The following is a 23,503-nucleotide window of genomic DNA, read 5'->3' on the forward strand; positions in this document are numbered from 1 at the left end:
AATAAGAGAAACCCGAAGTAAGTTTATGTCTTTCTGGCATTTAAAGCAACGTTGCCAATGTTAAACCTAAATTTAGCGTGTTTTTTTCGCTCATTCTGGAATTACGAAAGGCGGTCGCCAGAAGAACGGCTCCTTCCCATAACTGCTATTTTACCAACGAGATCTGACTATTTATACCCACGAAGTTGCACGAAAAAGTTTTGATTGCATTGGTTACAACTTCCATGCAGAGGGTGTTAATCTTTTGTTGTTATATTATTAGATTAACTAAGAAAAGATTAACCTCCTCCGCAAAGAAGTTAAAACCAATGCAATCAAAACTTTTCCGCGTAATTTTGTGGATATTGGTGTATATTTAATTATTGTTGATCTCATAATAGGTAATTTATTTAAATTCCGTAATCACCCGAAAAAATAGAAGATATGGCAACGTTGTAAATTTTCAAATTTCTAGATTAGGTCTAGAATAAATTTGTCTCTCTTATTACATAGGAGAGAGAAAGAAGGATATATCAAATGTCAAACTTCCATCTGGTCTCAATTTTCTTTGCTATTTTGTTAAGAAAAGTGTTTTTCAGTAAAATGTTGGACACTTTTCAATCATCCCCAATCAAGTGTGGCTTTTAGATAAACTATAATATAATGAAAATATAGTGAAATTATTACTTTATAGGGCCGAAATAAAGAAAAATTCAATGTTGAAATAATTTTCCGTTTTTCTGAAAACGGTAAGAGACCGCCAAGAAAAAAGTAGATTCGTAATCTACGACCTCAAAATAGTGTGTATACCAATTTTGGTGAATCGGACGATTTCCAGTTTTCCCAATAATTACCACATTTTTTATTATTTTACAGGTAACACCTAACAATTTCATAATAATGATTATTTTTTTACAGATGGATGTAAGAAGATATAGCTTTTATTTTTATTGTTTCGGTGATCCAGGGGGGGGGGGGCAAATGCCCCCTCTTGCCCCCCCAGTCCGGCGCCCATGCTCACCCTGTATAACTTTTCGGCTCAAATTTCAGTTTGATTTAACATACAATGGTTACTTTAGTTCAATATCAGGCTATACAAGGTCAACTGAAATTTAGATAGCTGTTATCGAAATTTAAAATTTACTCTTTATTTTCACAAAATGTGAAATATGTCAAAATCCTTAGATTTTAGGTATATGTTTCTTTAATAAAACTCACCTTTATTTTTTTCTTAGAATTCGAAAATCAATTAATATATAGGGTATTCCGTTAGAATAAACACAACTTTGATGTGTAACTTTTTTTGGGGACACCCTGTATAATTCTATATAATTTTATAAAATGCTTTCAGTTAACCTACATATGCTGCCAAAATTTAATTTCAATATAAACTACCGTTCTGCTTGGAGCTTCCGCGGCGTATGAGAGGCGCCACCCTGTATACAGTGCGTTTCATCATACAGATTAAGATCAGCGAAGTAAGAAAAAAATAATTTATATTGAATTAAAATAAGATACAACTGAGATTATTTGTCTAAGTATTTAGGTATTTGTAATTTTATTTATAAATAATTGTTTTTAGGAGTTTGTTTATTAGTAGTTAAAAAATAAGTTTAAAATCTTGATTTTTCATGTTGAATTCATTTTCTCATTTTGACAATTTATAATTAATTTATTTTTGTTTCCTAAAATATTTTGATTAAAAGAAAATATGTAAAAGTCGGCAACGCTGTGCCGGTCAAGCTTAATCATGTGACTAAAAGTTTATTTGATATGAACTATACAGGGTGCTACAAATTCGAGGTACGAGCATTGGTATCTCGGAAACCGTAAAAGATGGTTAAATTGGAGCAAAGTTGCGCCTTGAGATGTTCACCAAAATGCCATCTAAAAGTTTTAAAAATTTCAAGGATTGCTGAGTTGATTGATTAGAGCTAATTAATATTGAATAAGGAAAATCGGGCCAATTGACAGATTCAAATAAATATTTTCCAAGTCAGCAATTTAAAGATATTATTTTCAACTTTTTTTTATTGTGAATTTGAAATCTCAGTGTACGATCTAATAATATTCATAATATTATTCGTAGTTATTATAAATAAATCAACTTCTACAAACTAGTTTCTAATGCTCTACAGGTTCGAAAGCCTCCACTATGTGTGGCCTCCAAACTAGTATCTAATGCTCTACAGGTTACCACCCTCCCTAATGCACAAATTTATTTTTTGGTCAATCTTATTTATAGCTCTTTGAACATAACTTCTTGTTATAGTTCCGAAAAATCTAAAGATACTATCAAATACCCCTAATAAAGTGGCAATGAGAATGTGCAATTAGTTTTTTAATTTCCTAACAAGTAACGCCAGGAAAAAAATCGCGCTAGGAAAATTGATTTTCAAAAAAATCTGTTTTTTCTAAAAACTCAGCAATCCTTGAAATTTTTAAAACTTTTTTGATGGCATCTTGGTGAACATCCTAAAGGCGTAACTTTTTCCCAATTTAACCATGTTCGTATCTATTACCGTTACCGAGATACCAATGCTCGTAGCCCCCTGTATATGAAATGGGATTAAAAAAATCACTAGAAAGAAATTCTTTTTTATACACACTATGTATTTTTTTATTATTCTAAGACGTAAAGTGTAATATAAAATATTATATTTTATATCTTTACTTAAAGATAAATAACTATGACTAATAATTTTATTAAGTCTACTTTGGTATTCATATAAACTTTGTATTCTAGTATTCAATTTATACAAATTTTAAATGTCATACTATTTTATTGTTACCTACCTCAATAATAATTATGTTTATGATTGTATACGTTTTTATATATTATGATGTGGCAAGCAATTATTGTATTTTAAATGTAATTTAGTAAGTGAATGTTTATATCAAATAAACATAATTTATATAAAACGTAAGTATAGATTTTATATAGATTTAAATCAATCTAATTGATTAAAAATTGCAAGAGAAAAAATTGTCAGTTAAGTTATTTTATAAGCTGTTTGATTTTTTGTTGCCTAAAATTTATGAAGTGTATTTAATATTTGTATTTATATTAATATAGTGTTTATTAAACAAAAATATTGGAGTATATGGGGGGAGTGTATTCTAGGTAAAGTATTTTTCTATGTTATATGAATTTTTGAATAAAACTTGATTTAATATTTGTTTATTTTTGTGTTCAGGCAGTTTCTTAAAATTTTAATAATTTGTATAGCGATGAAGTAAGTGAAATTTATTATGATTTAGGTAAAGTCTTTTTAATGCTATTTATTTATTTATTGTTAGGTAATTTTTTTTTAATGCTATTAATTTTTTTATTATAATCACATAATTTTAACTACATCTCCACAGTTTCTTGCCAAAATTTTTGTTTCAATAACATCAACATTAACTGATAATCATTTAACATATTTTTTCCTTTTTTCTACTATGAAATACTTTAACGATAAGGGAAAATGTACCCTTTGAAAATGATGTACACATTACAATGATATTTAACAAAAAAAAAATAGATTTAAATTAAATAGGAATATATTGTTAAAAAATATCGTTTATAATGTAGATTTGTAAAAAAATAATTCTTATATTCAGTAATTAATTTTTTATTGCATTTGAAATAATTTTTATATTCTTATTAATTCTTATCCTTAATAAAATTTAATTTATTACAATTGGGATATCGCTGACAATGTGGTAATTGCACTACTTGCAAGATGAATTATTTTTGTTCATCATTTTTTGTTAACGTTCAATTGTATTTCTCTATTGCAATAGCTCGTTCAGCAATATCATAAGAAATGGAATTTATTATGCAACGTCTCCAAGAAACTAGTACAGAATTTGGGCTAAAACTTAATCCTAACAAAACTACTGTCATGATTGTGGACCGACAAAACAACAACCAACCTCACGTGGGAAACATAGCTGGATTTAAGGTGGTTAATAAATACTTATATCTGGGATCGCTAATCGACAACAGCGGCTCATGCGAAGGCGAAATAAGACGTAGAATTGCGCTGGCTAGAACAGCCGTAACTAAATTAACTAAGATATGGAAAGATACAGCCATCACTAAGAACACCAAACTAAGACTGCTGAACTCGCTTGTTTTCCCGATTGCTACGTATGGGGCGGAAACATGGACGCTTAAGAAAAGCGATACCAGGCGAATAGATGCTTTTGAAATATGGGCATATAGACGTCTGCTACGTATACCTTGGACAGCCCATCGTACGAATGAGTCAGTTCTCCAAGAACTAAACTCACAACTCAGCCTCTCAAAAAAAAATAAACCGATGTTTTCTGACATATCCCATACAGCACATCAAATCACATTTACGATGTGTTTACATTATTAGATGTAGACACAGGGTGACACAATTCCCCCGATGTAAATATGATACGTTTACACATTGTAGTTCAACACGTATGCACAAAGGTTAAATGTCCGCCTCACAATGTAGCCACAGTATAGCATTTACGTATACACAAAGTAAGGGATACACAGTGTGCCGTAGGATAGACAGTGCTTGTGTATTACGTTTAAACTCTGTTTACACATTGCAGTTGTGACTACTGCGTGTATACGTATGCATTTTACTTCGTACATACATTTTGTGCTAGATAAAACTACTTCTTATGAACGAATTTAGGAAATAATACAAGTTTTGATGCCTAACTTTTCGTTCTTTTTAAGAAATATTTATTCAATAATACCAATTATATCTTTTTAGAACGAAAATTAGGAAGGCAAAACTTTGTATTTTCCAAAAGTATCTCGATCGTAAGTTCAAAAGAAGTAGCTTACAAATGTTCCATTTTTGTTTTGTATTAAATGTACCATTTTTTTTCCATAAAATGGATTAAGTGGTTAAAAATAAAATTCTTATATTTCTTTATATCATGGAACGCAATAGCGCAAATAACACAATAATAATAATTATTTACACTGCAGAAACCAGAAGTAAGAAAACACTGTAAAAGAACAGAATTTGTATCAAAATGTATTAAAAATCTAAGTACCCAGTATAACAACATACTAAAATGGTAAACACTGGTATATCGCCACGATTTGGTGATTCGTTTAGTCATTTTTTTTCTCTTCTTTTCCCTCCAACCAGATGGTTTGTTAGCAACCATTAGCAACCATCAGCATACTCATTCATCGAGATTAACAATCTCAGATTGACAATCTCACCCTTAAATTTTATATGAAACTGATTATTGAATATTAAACATACCTGTATATTGATCCATCAATAACTTACCGAATATCAGTGTAAGAAGTGTTTAAATCTTTCTTTCTCTGATCCATTTAAATTTTTATTATTTCCAAATTAAAAAAAAATATATTGCAGAGCTAACCTCTTTATCATTATACGAGAATATTTGGAGTTTTCATTCAATGGAGTCAAAGTTTGGTAAATTGGGTAACGATAAGGGAAGAGTCGCTGCTACAATATTAATAATACTCTTAGAAAGGTGTAAGAAGGTAATTAAAAACTTGTGCTTACCTTAAAATCTGTTTTAAACTACACACAAACAGAACATTTATATAGAGCTTCCGAATGATAAAACAATAATGGCTGCTAACACATACCACTCCTAGAAAGGAGAAAGGAGAGAGAACACATAAGATACACTTAGTCGGTGTATCTACGCCAAGGCTGTCCGCGCGTGCGCACACCTTCATTTCATGCTAGAATGTAGACACAACAGTACACTATTACAAAGTGTCTATATAGAAATTTATATTATGTGTATACGTCACATTTTTACAAGGTGTGTACTATAGGCACAACTATGATACGAAGTATCACACATACATATGACATATACATTGTATGTCTCATATACCGACGTCAGATTTCATCATTTTAATAATTATTTGTTACGTTACAAAAAACTCTTTAGAATCTTGAGTGCATACGGTATACAACGAGTAAACACTGTATCACACTATTCTATCAATATAAACCTGCGTGTATCTCATATGTATATGTTAGAACTAGATGAACACTTAGGTTCATTTTAACATATTTGGTTTCTCATGTGTCTCCCTTGTAGAAACGTAATTTTATTTGGACGTGCTGTATGGGATATTGGTCACATTGCTAGAAGAACGGACTCACTGCAGCTGCTAATAGTCGAGGGAAAGGTAGAGGGAAAGCGACCACGAGGAAGATCACCCAAGAGATGGGTTGATCAAACTAAAGACCTAATCGGCCAAGGCCTTCATGAAACCGTCAGCATGGCTCAAAACAGAGCGGACTGGCACAATACGATAAAAACCGCTACAGGAACATCATAGTCACTAATCCCTGTTCAGGGAAACGGACCAAAGAGAGAGATTGCAATAGCTCGTTCAGCAATATCATAAGTACATTTGATGATTTTAACGATTTCGGAACACGATCTATTTATGAATCATGTTCTGCCAAGTGTTCTGGCTCTATATTCAAAATGTCAGTCATATCATCACAGTCCATAAGCATTTTATTTAACTAAACTTTACATATTTAAAATGTGTTAATAATTGTGAAAAAAAAATTGAAAATAAAGCAGACATGAAGTTTTTTAATACAAAAAATATTTTGTTAATTATTATACATTTAAAAATTAATAAATATAATAAAATCAATGTTTTTTGATAAATCTAAATTATAAGCAATACTTTTTAACATTAATCTATTTTTTTAAATCTAGATTTTTTTTGCTAAATATGAAAATTTTTAATCAATCAACACTAAAATTGTATATTTTAATTTCTTTCACTTTTCAAATAGTTTTCAGATAGATTTTTTAGGAAATTTTATGCTCTACAAGAATCCGTGATGTAAATTTTTTTATCGTAAACCGTTTCAAAGTTATGGTACTTTTAATGGAAATTTTTTTTTACGTGTTATTTAAATGGCAAAACTTTGAATGTTCACCGACACCTTTTAAAATTGGGCTAAAAATCCTGCCGTCCGGGGATATTTTTTCTCGGTTATTAGGTTTATTTTAACCCATAAATTCGATAGATTAGTTTTTTGGCTCACCCTACCTCACCCCTTGATCTCCTCAAATAATTAATTAATGGCCACCACCTAAATGGTTTTCGATTCAAAACTTTATCAAAATCTAAATTATATTTTTAAAAGAATCCCTAATAAAAGATGTTGAAATATACAAAAGGGAAGGGTGCTCATTAATGACTAATTACATTTAATCTATATATTAAATTATCTTTATAAATATTAATCTTTATACCTATCTTAATATATTAACAAATAAACTGACGAGTAGCGTATGACTATTTTCGGGTTAAATAATATTTATTCTAGATATTGCGTCATAACTTTTACGATAATGAGTAAAATAAAGATTACTGTTATCGTGTATGTAAATCATAAAAAAAGATCTTATGATTTGTTTTATATGTTATGTTAATTACGGGAAACTATAAGGCCAGCGTCTACACTATGCGGGAAACTCTTCGAAACATGTCAAGTTCGCATTTCGTCGCCGAACATTGACGCATTCCGATTTATTTCCACTCGTCTTGACCCACTTTTGTTTGCTTTGACCTACTTTCGATTCTTAAAAGCGCCTGAAAACTACTCGTGAGGAGGGCGAGGGTGGATTTTTTTGGCGTTTTTTGTTGCCTCGTTCAATTTTGTTTTGTTTTGAGCTGTTTCCAAAACGTGGCGGTATCTGTAGCCGAGGCAAAGGATTTTTTATAGAAATAAGTAAACCTAGACGTTTTTAAAATAGATGTTGTTACGATGGTATTTCGTTAATTACATCTCGTCTTATGTTACATTGATATATATTCCACAGAATTAATATTTGAACAGGCGTTTATTATAAATACGTATAGTAAACATTTAGGAACAAAATTTTTCACTTAAACTGCAGGAATATAATTACAATATTTTTGATTTAAGTTTATTATAATGAATTACGTGAGATATTAGTGCACTCCCGTCAAGAAATGGTAAACCGACACTTTACGACATCGTCTATTGATATTGAAAAAGTTTTGCTTGCCGTATCGGTGAGAACCAGCCCCTGGACAGCCCGCCTGATGAAGAGTAGGTCCAGAAACCGGTTGTGGGAATGGAGCTTGGTTCCCCCCTTTACGACAAGCAAAACAATTTTCTTTTTACTTTTTGTTTTTTTCTCTACTTTCGATTTTTCGAAATTAGAAAAAATACACAGCTAAAAGCAAGAAAATATTATTTATTGGTATATCTATTTACAGTTTGTCCAACGACGTTAAACTGAAAGTGATATTGCAGTGTTTTAAACAGAAAACTGTGTGCTAAAATATATATGTGCAACAATTCTGTTGACAACTGGTATACAGGATGGTTCGAACGGTATTCCGGAAACTTTGGCAGCATATTCTGCAGATAAAAATATTTTTTTTTTCGAAATAATTTTTCAACTAACGTCGATATTTGGATGAAAATTGGTGTCTGGGAGTTTTTTGACCTGAGAAATTTGATTGTGATGTTAATATGATTCCTACTTGTCAGTGGCGCCACCTACATATTTTTTAACTGGTTTAAGGAATAATAACTTTTTGCCCGTACCTGTATAAAACTACGGAGTAAAAAATATACATTTACGACGTTTTCTACGTAAAAAAGGTATCTTGGTAAAAATCGCTACGAGTAACGGTTCTCGAGATATTTAGAATCTAAATTATCTATACCTGTCATCATTAATATAAAATTAAACATGTTGACTAAATAGTTATTAGAACAAAATCATAAATTTAAAATATTTTTGTGCCAAAAGTTCAAAAGAAAAAATTTTATTCAAAGATTATTGAAATTTCGAAGAAAATATATGATTAATTTTAAAAAATATAAAGCTCTCAAATTTATCATTTCAGTCAAATAACTATCTACTCAACATATTTATTTTTTGTCAAAAATGACATGTATTGACTATTTCCATTCTAAATATCTTGAGAACGGTTGAACTTTTACACCCTGTATCTCGGAAACTAAGCATTTTAGGATATATGTACCTTTATACGAACTTTTTTACTTATTTTTAGCTGCAGAACATACTGCCAAAGTTTTCGGAATCCAGTTCAGACCACCCTGTATATTTCGCTTTTCAAAAAGCCATCTCATTTTTCCCAAACACGACAGATCATTAAAAGAAAAAAAATAGTTACTTAATATTCTCCTTCTATATTTGCCAATAATTTTCCTTTAAATCGCCCACTACATTAACGATATAGGTGGGAGTTATTGATTGGCACAAAACTTCTGCATTTAGGACAGATATAGTGTCAATTTTATACACCAGAGAGCGCCAGCTTATGGAGCTTACCGAATCAGAGCTTTCAGTACACTGTCTGAAATGATTTTTTCTTTGTTGTTGAAATAATGTTTTGATAAAGAGAATAATTTTTAGTTTTTTTGTTAAATGTAAAATAATTTGTGATTTACTAGTGCTATATTATACAGGTGATTCAATGTAGTTTTGAAACAGTAAGTAAATCTATTTTTTGTTTAAATAGAGTTGTCCCGAAACCGGTATATTGTTTACTGTTATAATAATTATGTTTTTCAGTTACATTTATCATTTAGAAATCTTGGCCAAAAATAACATCAGCTATTTTTTTTTAATTTGAAGATATTACACGTTTTTAGAAACCAGATAAGTATTTTTTCACTTAAAGAAAGAAATAGGAAATAAAAACATTTATTTTTGTAAACACAAAATATGTATATATTTTAATTTTTCTCTTTTATATTTCTTCTACAAGCAATTAATTGTCTACAAAATTATAGAATGAATAAATATCCAAAAATGAATTTTCAATACATTTTTAAGTATTTTTTTTAATATTTCGTGTTTCTAGATATAGTATACTTTCATATTTATGTTTAGTAATTATATTAACTTACGGTGCTCGGTGGCGTAGAGGTACAGGCTCTCGTCTACCAATCTCAAGGTAGTGGGTTCGAATCCCGACCCGGCATTTCATCAGCCGACTATTTTTATTAAAATAAAAATACTTTGGGTACCTAGGTCGACTCAGCCTTAAATGAGTACTTGGGATTCACAATCCTGAGGTAATAATAGGCGGTTGAAGGGTAGCGCTAGCCACATTACCTTCCTTGTATACCGAACGGCTCTAGTATGGCAAGCTGTACCTTGCTACTCCCAAGGCGTCAAACTCGATATACGGGAGCTATTATTACATTAATTATATTAACTTAAACGTATCATAAAGTGCAATCAAGTATTGATTGAGAAAAGAATGAGTGTATTGTACCTATAATGTGTGTTTAATTATGTTTATTAGCATTATTTTTTTTCTTATACATAAGAAATTTTATTCTAAATATATATTAGCTATAGTATTAACCAGTAATAATAAAGAAAAAGAAAAAAAAATGTTAATAATCTGTGTATCATATTAAGAACTATTATGAATATGTTATTTGATTTTGTTAATATTGTCTTCATACTCGAAAATAAGTGCACATATTTTTACGAGTTGTATATTTCGATCAAAGCAACACGTCTATGAGTTTTCTCACGAAAAAAATGAACATGCAATTTTTGAATTTTTCTTTGAAAATTTATAGTTCAAAACATATTATTTATAATATTTAATCTAGTAAAAATACACCCAATAAAAAATAATTTCATCTTAGTAACAATAAAGATGATTGTTGTATTCTTTTACGATTGAATTGTATTTTAAAGATGTTCGTTAGGATTATTTCTGTTGTAGGTATGGCAAGCTGAAGACTAGCTATGCAAAGAGCAAATAATCGTGTATGTAGTTATGGTTGTCACGCCATTTTACTTTAGGCAGAGACGTGTACAACTACTCTTTACTGTATTAGTAATATTAGCCTTCTTTCTTTTGCTCAATAGTTTCCAAAACCTAAGTTTTACACGACTTTCTGTTAAAGTTCCAGAGGAATATAACGAAAAAGAACCAGGATGTAAGTATATACAGGGTTGTTCACCACATACGACACGGAGTATTGTAGTTAAACAATTAAATTTTTGCAAATTGTAAGTTTTGGATTCGTTGTAAGCTACAATTTAAAAATATTTTTACAAGATATAGAGTCTCCCAAATAAGTAAAAAATATTGTTGTTGTATTTTTTTTAAATGGAATGGTATTAATGGTATATTATTCTATTTTTAGATTCTGGTAAAGGTAAATTTGATTAAGGTTTAACACACATAAACCTTACTAGTGCGTAACCTTATAACGTGCGTACTTAAACCTTAACACAGCGTAAAAAAGCATTTTACCATCTTTTTTTTATTGCAAGAAATTTGCTTTTATACTGCAACAAATTTGTTTTCTATAGTATAAAATATTTTAATTAGTTGAATATGATGACGTGCATTTCTTGATTCTTCTTGTTTAAACATTTCTATTTAAGCACAGTGCTTATTTTTATCCATTATATTTACATTATATTAGTAATTATATAAAAATATAATCAGGTATTTACTTATTCTAGCTTTCGTCAAATATGTCTACCCATTCCCTTCAAATGACAGTTACTGCAGATTCAATTACGCTTTGCCTAAACAGTTCACCTTTGATAAGTGGGACTTAACCGGAACTCCGGAATTTGACATTGACAGCTCATTTGTCGTTCTCTACAATGTTATTCAAAGCACATTTACTGATACGCAGCCCTTTGTTACTTACGCCACACAACTTACAAGAGATTTTGCTGTTTATGTTACAGAGGTAGTCAGGTATGTATATGTTAACGGTGGTAGTTAATAAAATATTATCTGACAAACGAATCTGAAGCAGCAAAAGGAATGCCGACAAAAAGATCGAAAAATAAATATTTAAAATAGACCAGGAATTTTTGATACCCCTGTATACATTTAAGAAAGCAATATTTTTTTAGTAAAGTTTATTTCACTGGCTTCAAAGTCAGCATAAGAATTAACTATGAAAAGTAATTTACAGGGTGTTGACCGAGGTGCTGACAAACTTTTTTACTATAGCATGCATATTTAAATATCTTTAAATATCTCAAAAACCAAAACATTTAAACATATTAAAGCCTTATAATAAATGCCTTATTTTTTGCCCAAGAATCCAAAAATCAAATAAAATACAGGGTGTTCTATAAGAAAAAATATAACTTTGGTATGGATCTTAATTCTGACATACCCTGTATATTTCAAAATAATTTTAAATTATGCATATTGCCTTCCTACATATACTACTTCCTACATAAAATATTTTGTTTCTACATCTTTCCGTTTTCGTATAATCAACCGAGGCGAATGAGGTGCGCCACCCTGTATAATAACCACAATATTTTAGATATTGGGAAGGCCCTATTAGTATAGCAGCGTACATTCCCGATGGAAACCCACAAGCAATCCTTCAGCAATTCCTTCAGTTTTGCTACTGTATACCGGAGATGTCGAAAGTATCCCTGCATCTCGTCTTCAAGAAAGAAATAGAAGACGTGATTAATTCCTTTAATTTTGAGTTGTACGTTCCTCCAGCGAACTGTGATATCCAGAGTTTTGTTAAACTTGTTTCTGGTCAAACTTTAAGCAATAATAATAGTGTTAAGACAAAAAGCTCAGGTAAATATAAAGCTTTTTTTGGTAAAATTTTATTTAGATTATTTTAAAACTGTTTCAGATAATGACAGTTGGTATCCTATAAATGTAGGCCGAAATGTAGCTAGACAGGCAGCTTTTACTGATTATGTTATGGTTTGTGATGTTGAACTGATGCCTAGCCACGGTAGGTATATATCTCTGCAGGGTTGCCAGATGGTATTTTTCAAATTTTTTAGATCGTTGTTCCGAAATTCCCTAAATTTTCCTAATGTACAGTATGTCCCCGGATGCATTTTTCCGTTTCCTATACGGCTAGCGCAACCGGTTGCGTTAATCGCATAGGAAACGGACTCGAGACCTGAAACTCCGTTTACTAAGTGGTTAACGCAACCAATGCAAATTATATTATTATAATGAGTCATAATATTATTATTATGACAGGTGGACCTGCATATAGGTTGTAATGTTTTTAGTTCGTTACATGTCTTTTTTATATATAATATATGATGTCTGGCATATCATATATGATGTCACCCGATTCCGTATCGTTCGGGCCTGATGATTTATTTGACGAATTTTTACGTTCTCTAGTCCACAACCCTGTTTTCGTTTGACACAACCCTGTTATCGCTCTGTGGAGGCGCGCGCTGTCAACGTCGCTTCTGTCAACTCTCTGTGATTTAACTTCACTTTTGGTTAGACTGTTTAGCCCCGTTCTCAGAACTGCGTCCTGTCGACAGCGACACTGATTGACACTTCAAACGACCAATGAGATTTGTACAAAATTCTAACAGCTGTCAATTTTAAATTTAGTACAGCTCCCATTGGTTGTTCGAAGTGCCAATCAGTGTCGCTGGCGACACGACGTCATTCTGAGAACGGGGCTTTAGGCCTGTCAGACGCCATTACTCCCAGTTTTTGAGAAATGGTGATTATTTAAATCTTGCTGTGTAATCTGAATCAGCTGCTATTTCGAAGCTACAGGTAATGATGAGATATTATCCTTTTAGATTCGTTACTATTACTGCGTATTTTTAGGGTAGAGTTGCGGATGCCCCAACCTAACTTGTAATAATTGTATTTTGCTGGCACGTTGGCGTCCCTTTTTTTTGTCCTCCAGAATGTCACATGGAAGAAGGGACATGTTGTTTATTATTTATTGAGCCCTCGGAAGTATTTCGAGGTAGGTTTATTTTGTTTATTAGACCTTGTTTTGGTTTTAAACAAGAGTTTCATATTTTTAGGGTCCTAGGTACGGACTGTGTCCAAGGTACGGACTGTGTCCAAGGTACGGACTGTGTCCAAGGTACGGACTATTTCCAAGGTACGGGTAGTGCCTTATGTACAGACATTATCTTATGTACAGATGTCCTGTGGACGAGTGTCCCCAGTAAGAACGATTTTTTCTTACATCTAAGTGCCACAGCGTGGATGTAGCTTGAGTCCCATGCTGCTTCACTCCCATTTCTAAGCCTAGTCAGTAGCTACGGCTGTAAGGATTCATGGTGTCCTCAATCTGGCCCCTTTTGTTGTTTTTACCAACAGGATCGCCGACAGACAGTACAGAGATGCTAGACCACCTCACGCTGCTACTGTTTGAAGCAAGGTTACATAAAAGAACAGCTAAGTGTATATTTAAGTTCTAAAACATTTTCAGTCTTAAACAATAACGTACATCTTAAGTAATATCGTACAGACTATGTTCAGTGGTTAGATTGTTAAGAACATTCATGTCGATATAATCTTTAAAATATAATTTAGATCTTAGGTTTCATTGCATTACGTCTTGTAATGGTATTACTTTTATAGATATTATTGCACTATTTTAATAGATGGATAATCAAACATAGATTCTAGAATCTACAGGTTGTAACATCTTCGATTTAGCATCATATGGAATATATTAAATTAATTAAAGTAATGCTACATTTCATATTTTCTCTTAAACTTTACATGTCCTGTATTTTATCGTAGTTGTTTTCATTGATATTTAGTACGACTCTTACCACCACTTTCTTTGACATATAACCACCATATATTTACTAGAACTCTACAATGTCATGTATCAGCAAAGAACGTCATGAATAAATATAGTCATTAGTTTTAAGTATTACACAACTGTGTTTTCTTTCTCTGTACATGCCTGGCGCCCAATATCTATATATCTTTTGTTAATTATTACTGATTAATTTTCTCTCTAGTGAAATACCTTATCCACGACTGCTCTCCGATGAAAAGCTGCCGTTCGCAGTGGTAGTGGTTTAAAAAACGCTACAAGGTGTTAAATTTAATAAATTTAAATTAATATCTATATTTTATAATTATATTTAACCATTATTAAGAGTTCTTTAAAAACTAACCGTCTGACTACATTTTAAGAATATATAATATATTTGCTATGGTGGTGGATTTAAGGAGTTTACAATAGAGGTAATAAAAAATGTATTTAGAAGTCCTTGTTGGTGTAAACGATTATTGTCGTTTTTAGCTGATGATTTTAATATTTCTAACTATTCTAGGTGATTTAAGCGTCTACCTTTTGTTTCTCTATCTAATAACTTAATTGAGTTTTCATTAACTGTGTGACTATATAATATCATGAGTTACTAGACCGGAAATTTGCTGGAGATTATTAATATATCTTATATGTTCTTTAATCCTTATATCTAAATTTCTACCTGTTTGACCTATATACATGGCTTTACAACTATCGCAATTCACCCTATATAAATCAATGAATGGAATTATTATGATTTTCATTTTTGGAATAATATTTTTGTAATTTTATTTATTTGATTAATTGTCAAATTAAATTGTTTAAATCTTAATTCTTAGAGTTTTGTTATATAATGTAGTGGTTACAAGTAATATTGAGTGTCCCATTTTGTGCGTCCTAAGTGACTACAAATAGAGCATACCTAGAAAGTTCATTGCAAGCGCTTCTTCGCATGGGTTGCGATGACCACTTAGTAAACGGAGTTACAAACAGGTCTCGAGTCCGTTTCGTTCCTATGCGATTAACGCAATCGGTTGCGCTAGCCGTATAGGAAACGGAAAAATGCTCCCGGGATTGTCTTTACAAGAGGAAAAACTTTTTTATTATTGACATTTTGAGGAAAATAGCTGCTAGAAATAATCAAAAAGCAAAGCGAATTTAAATGCTATAAAATATAGGTAGTTTTTTTTTGTATATTTTAGATTTAGCAAGTCGTTTTATGCAAATGCTTGATGTTGAAAAATGCACATCTACTGAATGTGAAAAACAAGTATATGTAGTGCCAGTTTTCGAAGTGGAAGCATCAGAAACAGTGCCTCGTACTAAAAATCAATTGATTTCCTTACTAAATCAAGAGAAAGCTGTATATTTCCATAGGAAGATTTGTACGCATTGCCAGAAGTTTCCAGGGCTGGAACGTTGGATGGACAGTGATTCTGGAGATGTTATCAGGGTTTGTAAACTAATATATAACTACCGGGTGCGTCTGAAAAGTGGCTCACCTCTATAACTTTTTAATATTTTCAGATAAAAAAACCAGATTTGGTATGTTAGTATCGTATGACATAAATTAGGATTGATTGACTATTCAATTGTTTTCTGTCACTTCCGGTGTAGCCGGAAATGAATAAAACTTTTGATTTTTAAATGGTACTCTCGGTATTTCTTTTTACTTCATTCGATAGAAAATGAAATTCTGAATAAAATGACATATCATATGTCAACTTTTGACATTTTTGCTTAAAACAAAATTGAATTTAAAATTTCAGTCTAGAGTGCCATGGCTGTGTTAGAAACACTAATTTTTATTCGTGTCTTGTCCTGACTGGTTAAAAGATGCCCAAATCGCGTATTTTTAATCATATCTCAATTTTTTTAAATAGAACGAGTGTAGCTCATTAGCATAGTTGGAAAAAACATTTTTTTACGAATAATTTGGTACCACACACTTGTTATTTCGAGTCAAATTGTCGTTATGAATCGCATGATGCAATTTCTAATAAACCATATTCGAAAATGTCAAAGTTGACATATGATATGTCATTCTATTAAGAGTATCCGTTTCTATCGAATAAAACAACAAAAAACCGAGCGTACCATTTAAAAATGAAAAGTTGTAGTCATTTTCGGCGAAACAGGAAGTGACAGAAAACAACTGAATACGTTAATCAATCCTAATTTATGTCATATATTAACATACCAAATCTCAATTTTTTATCTGAAAAAATAAAAAAGTTATAGGGGTGAGCCACTTTTGAGACTCACCCGGTATATCCCGGATTGTCTTTAGAAGAGGAAAAACTTTTTTATTAATAATTTTTTTCAGAAAAATACATTCTTTATAAAAAAAAAATCTTGTTCTAAAATGGTTAATTCCTTTTATACCTCAGATGCAAAAAAAAAAACGCAACGGATTTGTTTTCGTTAAAGTGTTATATTTTTTATTTTTAGGCCTATTTTCATGAAGTTACGCAAACTGTATACTATATCAACTTTAATTCATAAACTCAGTTTTTTTATAAACTTTAATATTTGGCTTATTACACAGGGCTAATTGAACGGTTGTTTTTGTTTTGCCTTAACTTTAAAACACACTGTACAATAATTCCTTGAGCAACTTTTCCTAAAACATTATTTTTTGATCAGGACTATGTCTCCTGAGCATTTTCTTTTTTCTTGACTCATTGAATATGTCTTGGTTAATTTGTAAGAGCGAAATAAACTTGCCACCAACAATTTGCAATTTTTTCAACCGCCGTTACTTTATGAGGTTATTTTTTTATATCACGAGGTGGGCTTTGGATGACTATTGTCATAGTGTCATATCGACACTGATTAGAACTGTATATTAAAATTTAAAAAAGGTTAAAAAGTGAAGATACAAGCTTGGTTTTAATAAATATTAGTAACATTAACTAAGGATATTAAAAAAAATTGTAATAATTAAAGATAAAAACAAACAAAAAACTTATAAAAAGACTCTATTACTTTGTATTGCGTCCTCCGGCTGCTATAACTGTCTGTAGACATCTGTTCATACTCTTAACGAGGCTGCAAATTTATTGTGTCATGTTTTCCCTTTCTTCTTCAAGGACCAAGCGAATATTCATAATTTCGGCCATCTTCAACAAGATCAATGACTTTTGCACAATCTTCGATACTAAGAACCATATTCAATCGTACACAATAATAGTCACCAAAGCCAACTTGTTATTATAAGAATAACATCAAAAAGTAACGATAACTGAAGAAATTCCAAATGTTTGTGGCAAGTTCATTTTGATCTTAAAAATTAACCAAGGCATGTGTTGACATGAATCAAAAAACAAAATATTCAGGAGACATGGTTCTTATCGAAAAATAACGTTTTAGAAAAATTTGTTCACTAATTTATTGCACGGAGTGTTTTAAAGATAAGGTAGAAAACAACTCTTCGATAAACACTGTATAATACTAAAGTCTAGACATTTCGTTTTCATTGAATAAGTGAAAATAGATTCAAAAAAAATAAAAATTCATAATTTTAAAAGGTTTGCATTAATTTAATAACAATATTTCAGCCTTTGTTAGTTACAAAAAGGGAAGCTCCATATCATCGTTGGGAACCCATATATATTGGTACAAAAAACGAACCGTTGTATCACGAAAAACTTTCTTGGGAAGGATTTCAAGATAAAATGTTACAGGTATAAAAAAATAAAAAATACTTATTTATATATGTTTGTCCAACAAAAAACTATATGCGAGAAACAAGTCTTGTCTGTCATCATTCAAAAATAAATTATTGTTATCAATTATTTCTGTCAATTGGTACATGTAGATTATTAGATGTAAATTAGATTTGTAGATCTAACTCGTCCAATTCCTTTGATTGACAGACCATAGCTCACTTTATTAGAGAGAAGTTGGCATTATAGTACCGTACGATCGAAAAAAACGGCGTCAAAAACGGCTAATTAATGACAATCGATGATAATTTTAGGGAGATCAAGCCCTATATGTTATTTATCTGGCCCGTACTCTTCTTTATTTTTTAATTAACTAAAAATGATTTTTAAATTGTGTAATTTAAAATTGCGGAAAACATTTTTTTTTTGGTAATAGATTTGTGTTTCTGGAAATGTTCATCAATGTTCAAATGTTTAAAATCATTTTTTAACTATCTTTTTATAATAAATGTTAATTTACGATAAGTTTTATGTTATTTTTTCAATAGCAACTGTTAAAATTGCCTTATATCTATCAAAAATAGTAGATAAAATAGTACTTTAACCGCAAGGGTACATTAAATGATACTTTAACGGCGAGGATAGGTTAAAATCTTTATTTCTTCTCGCACGTTTTTTAATTGCTTCCATTTTTGAAAATTTTTGTATTCCTTTTCATAAATTATTCGGGATTTAAATGGAAGTAGTTTGGATATGGCGTTTGTCGCCTCAGCCTGAATATCTGTTGGTAATTTACTTATTTCGTTTTGTGCCATTTCTGGCTCCAATTCAAACAGCAATCGACACGAAAGAGAATTAAAAAATATTGACTCAAAACTGAGAACTAAAGAGACAGCTTTATTTATTTGTCAAATTACATAGAAACCAACGCCAACCCAGCACAATATTTTTTCTACTCGTAATAAATTCCTTGAAATAATAATTTCTGAATATTTTTTATAACGTAACTCGCTATGGAAAAGGTATTGTTTTATACACGACGATAAAATTGCATTATCGTCCCCCGAAATTAATTCACTCGCGATTTCATCAATATTTTCGGTGGACCATAAAATACCATTTTATCGTCTTGTATAAAAAATGACTATTTTTAGTATATGATATCTAGAAATTGATTCGATGGTCATTCCCTAGCCGTCTTTGATCTCGCTTTTTCGATCATAGTGTGCGAACACAGTGCAAGCAGGTTTGCCGCTTACTGGTAGTCAGCGTCAATCTGGGCACCTATTCTTGACATCGTTCGCAACTTTGCTTATACGCATCACGTGTATTGTTATAAACAGGGTATCCCAGAAATAAGTGCAAGTATTTTAGGGGGTGGTAGATCTCGATTAGAGGTGGGAATTCTAGTTCCTTGGGAGGAACTAGTTCCTTAGTTCTAGTTCCTCCAGAAAAATAGTTCCTTGAACTAGGTCCTTAGTTCGCAATAGTTCCCGACTAACATTGACATCCCCGTTGCTTGCTAATGGATTTCGTTTTCAGTCAGAACTATTCACCCCCCAGTTTACTATTCAAAATTATACAGATCATTATAATTTTTATAATGTACGAAATATAAGAAGACGTGTAATTGCATATGTTAAAAACATATAGGTAAGTTTTATAGCAGATAAAAAAATTAAAGAAACTCAAATAAGAGTTTAAAAACTATATCACAAATCAATTGGAGGAAATAATACGAAAAATGTACGAAAAAATGTATTTTTCCCCACTTCAAGCTTTTTATTTTCGTCTAAAAATTCAGAATATCTACTTCATTTTATAAGATATTTCTTAATTTTAGGGACCTAAAGTGAAACATTCCCATAAAATATTTAAAAAAATGTGGTAATTACGCCGCGCCGGCTGTGGCAATAGACAAGGCCGAATCCATCGTCGTCGCCTTGTATTATATCGCGGATCTGCCGACTGAATAGATTCCCGTGAACTAGTCTTTTAATAGTTCCTCTAGTCCGGATCCGATAACATACGGCTGGCACTCCCCACGCCTGCCTAGCATCAATCGCGCTGGCTGATCCATACGTAAACTAGTCTTTTATTTAGTTCCTCTAGTTCCTTTAGGTCCGGATCCGATAACATACGGCATACGGCTGGCACTCCCCACTCCTGCCTAGCATCGATCGCGCTGGCCCGATCCGTACGTACGTAAATTAGTCTTTGATTTAGTTTAGTTGCTATTGGTCCGGATCCGATAACGTACGGCTGGCACTCCCCACTCCTGCCTACCATCGGGCTACCCGCGCGAGCTGATCCGGAACAGGTTCTGAGGAACCAGTTCTTTGAGAAACCAGGAACTAGTTCCTTTCATTCCGGGGTCGGAATAGTTCATTGGAACTAGTTCGTTCACGAACAACACACCTCTAATCTCGATAAAAGAAACATATTTTCTCATTATCGTTTTTCAAATAAGTCCAAAATAACGGAGTTATTTTACTTTGAAAATTTCCAAAAAAAATGATTTTTTGCTAAAATTTTGAGAACCACTGGATTTTTTCTGGATTTTCTTTCTTGTAACTTTAATCTTTAAATAAAAACTAAAAAAAAATCCAAAAAAAATTTCAAAAAATTCCGAATTTTCAAAAAAAAATATTTAGAAAAAACTCATTGGCGTGTTTCTGGGGTTGAACTATACTACCAGTTAAGTTAAAACACTTGCACTTATTTCTGGGACACCCTGTATATGGGTACATCGCCTCGAAAATAACGCCTCGCTTATAACCTTGAAAAATTAAAGCGTGTTATCAAATCGGCTAGTTCACAGTGGAAGCAGGCAGGCACCGTCAACCAGCGTTCATCGGCGTTCTCGCTTTTACCGGAACGAAAATTTATTTATTTCTGCTTTTGCACGCGCCGACGGTGCACAGAGGGTATTAAGAACTAGAAGTTGGCCAAAATTATGTTTTATGATTTTTTTGCTAGTAATATTAATTATTAATTAGAGGAGAGGTTGCTAATATGAAACCCCATTTTGTTTTTCCTACACAATATTTTTTCCTCTACTCTGAAACCCTTTCCACCGATCAAATAGGGCCATTCTGTGCAAAACCAAGCAATTGGATGAGGATGCTAGAACATGGCTAGAACAAGAAAGTAATTTGTATATTATAGACGATATTTGAGCGAGGATGGGTGTTATAGGGTAAATACCTTTAAGAATCTACTTAAATCAATGTTTTTTTTGGCAGTGGCAAATATTGGCAAGATTTTTGTACATATTTCAAAGCTGGAGACTTTAAGCATTGAACGGATACTAATTTCCATGCGGAATATTGCCGAATAGTCTTACACCTTATAAAAATGCCTCTGATTTTTTAAATATAAAACATTATAAAGAAATAGAATAGAAGGAAACGTTTCAAAATAAAAATATGGCATAAAACAGGACTTGCCAGCTGGCTCTGTACCCATGATGACAGTTATTATAAACAATTTGCAAAAAAGCACTACAAACAATTCCACTATTTTATAATCTTAGAAATATTCAGAATACACTCAAGATAATTCATACTTATAATTGAAATATATTATTTATTTGATAGTCAACTAACAACTTAAAAAAACTAATAAACGCGCTTACATTTAGTATTTATAGATTTGTATTCAGTTAAGATAAAAAATGAAAATAAAAATATTTCACTTTTGGCCAGGTTTATAGACCAAATACCTCTATGTGCGGCGACGGCGCGGCGGGAGCGGCGTTTGGATATGGTTAGGTTAGTTAATCAGGTAAATTTCCTCTTAATTAACTACTTCCGAACCCTGCTCGCATCTCCGCCATATAACAATACACGGCATATACGCAAAGTTACGCATCAAGTGTATTGTTATATGGCTTTTTCGAAGATGCGAGATGTGAGCGATATGTGGTCAAGAATAGGTCCCCAGAGGCGGCGCTGGTTGCCGGAAAGCAGAAACCTGCCTCCACTATGTTCGTACCCATACGGTATATTATTAGTCAAATGTATTTTATAATTTCAACTTATTTGATTTTATCCTTATTTTCGATTGCTATTATTCTTAAAAATGATAAAATATCTTATACCTACCGTTTCAAGTCCTGTAACTACCTTAGGACGAATCTTAGTGTCAATGTTGGAGTCCATTAAAACTTTTTCAATAATTTTATGTAGTTTTACCACAAATAATAGTGGTTCTACCTACTCAAGTCCTATAAACTATTCTTTTATATCGTATAATCTAAAATTATTTTTAATTTTATATATTCTTTTATTTCCAACGTTATAGATGTTAGAAATGTGTTTGATGAACTACAAACTCGTGGTCCTCGATGGTGCTTTTCTGGTCCACTGGCCCGGAATGAAGAAAGTCAAGGTGAAACACGATAGTTCCAGACAGCGGTTCAAGGACATGAATCAGAGACAATATAATTTGCTGTTGAAGAATATGACAGCAAGATATCCTCCCAATCCGCAATGTAGAATAAAATAAGTTTTTTTTTATTAATAATGTTTGATCTGCAGGTTATTCTTTTTGGAATACCACCCTAAAACAAATTAGGTTTTAAAAACAAAAAGCTCTAGTTGTAATTAGAGATGAGCAAAACTGCGATTGAACTTGAGATATTTTCCAAATATCATTTAAATCAAAATATCGGATCTTAAAGTGTCTTAATTTTTTTTTAATTTGATGCCTTCTAACGGAATAACGAAGCACGTTTGAATAGAGATAAATTGTCAGCAAATATTAAGACATGCTTAACATTTTATTTTACTAATTTGTTAAATATAGTTAGGTTCATTTAAATTTTTCTTTTGGTTTTTATTTTAACAAAAATGTGCTCAAAGAATGATAAAGTTCAATAGGAAAACGAACAAAACTCATGTTTCTGTTGTGATAGAAAATATTTTAAGGGTGATATATGAAAAAGAGCAACTTGTGTGAACTCTGTCAGGATTATACAAACAGTATTTTCGATTTTCCTTAGTTTTAATAGGTCTAATAAAATTTATTCTTTATTTTCATGTAACCTATAGTAAAGTTTAATTTTTTCAAACTTCTCTAACAATTTTATAAAACTTAATTGTTGTTATTAATGTTAATCAATAACTGAAAACGCCTTCATAGTAATAAACTACGTAATAAACAATGCCAAAGATAATCAAAATACCTGTAGAATTGTCATGTTTTTAAAATGTTACTGAGAGAAAGTTCTTGTATAACAATAAAAAAAAAAGTTTTATA

General features: G+C 31.5%; 1 protein-coding gene across 2 annotated transcripts; it reads left to right on the plus strand.

Annotated features, from left to right (window-relative positions):
• The first annotated feature begins 2,576 nt into the window (after window positions 1-2,576).
• LOC115888138 (beta-1,4-glucuronyltransferase 1-like) lies at window positions 2,577-23,503 on the plus strand. 2 transcript variants are annotated; one of them, XM_030907729.1, is made up of 8 exons: window positions 2,577-2,902; window positions 10,745-10,961; window positions 11,497-11,740; window positions 12,327-12,598; window positions 12,657-12,761; window positions 15,776-16,026; window positions 18,134-18,259; window positions 22,547-23,503. In XM_030907729.1, the coding sequence occupies exons 2-8, from the start codon at window positions 10,799-10,801 to the stop codon at window positions 22,748-22,750; spliced, it is 1,365 nt and encodes a 454-aa protein (XP_030763589.1). In that variant the 5' UTR covers window positions 2,577-2,902; window positions 10,745-10,798; the 3' UTR covers window positions 22,751-23,503. The 2 variants fall into 2 exon arrangements, with proteins under 2 accessions (XP_030763589.1, XP_030763588.1); XM_030907728.1 differs by lacking the exon at window positions 2,577-2,902 and adding an exon at window positions 9,312-9,488.

This window comes from Sitophilus oryzae, unplaced genomic scaffold (assembly GCF_002938485.1).
Source record: "Sitophilus oryzae breed Bouriz unplaced genomic scaffold, Soryzae_2.0 scaffold_684_pilon_pilon, whole genome shotgun sequence".
In the NCBI taxonomy this organism is placed as follows: domain Eukaryota; kingdom Metazoa; phylum Arthropoda; class Insecta; order Coleoptera; family Curculionidae; genus Sitophilus; species Sitophilus oryzae.

What these genes read in the sequence shown, in the direction of transcription:
- LOC115888138 (XM_030907729.1), top strand. Translation starts at nt 10,799, where the DNA reads ATGGTTGTCACGCCATTTTACTTTAGGCAGAGACGTGTACAACTACTC. An exon ending in TGTTAAGACAAAAAGCTCAG is followed by an intron (nt 12,599 to 12,656) that starts GTAAATATAAAG and finishes AAACTGTTTCAG; the next exon opens with ATAATGACAGTTGGTATCCT. An exon ending in TGAACTGATGCCTAGCCACG is followed by an intron (nt 12,762 to 15,775) that starts GTAGGTATATAT and finishes TGTATATTTTAG; the next exon opens with ATTTAGCAAGTCGTTTTATG.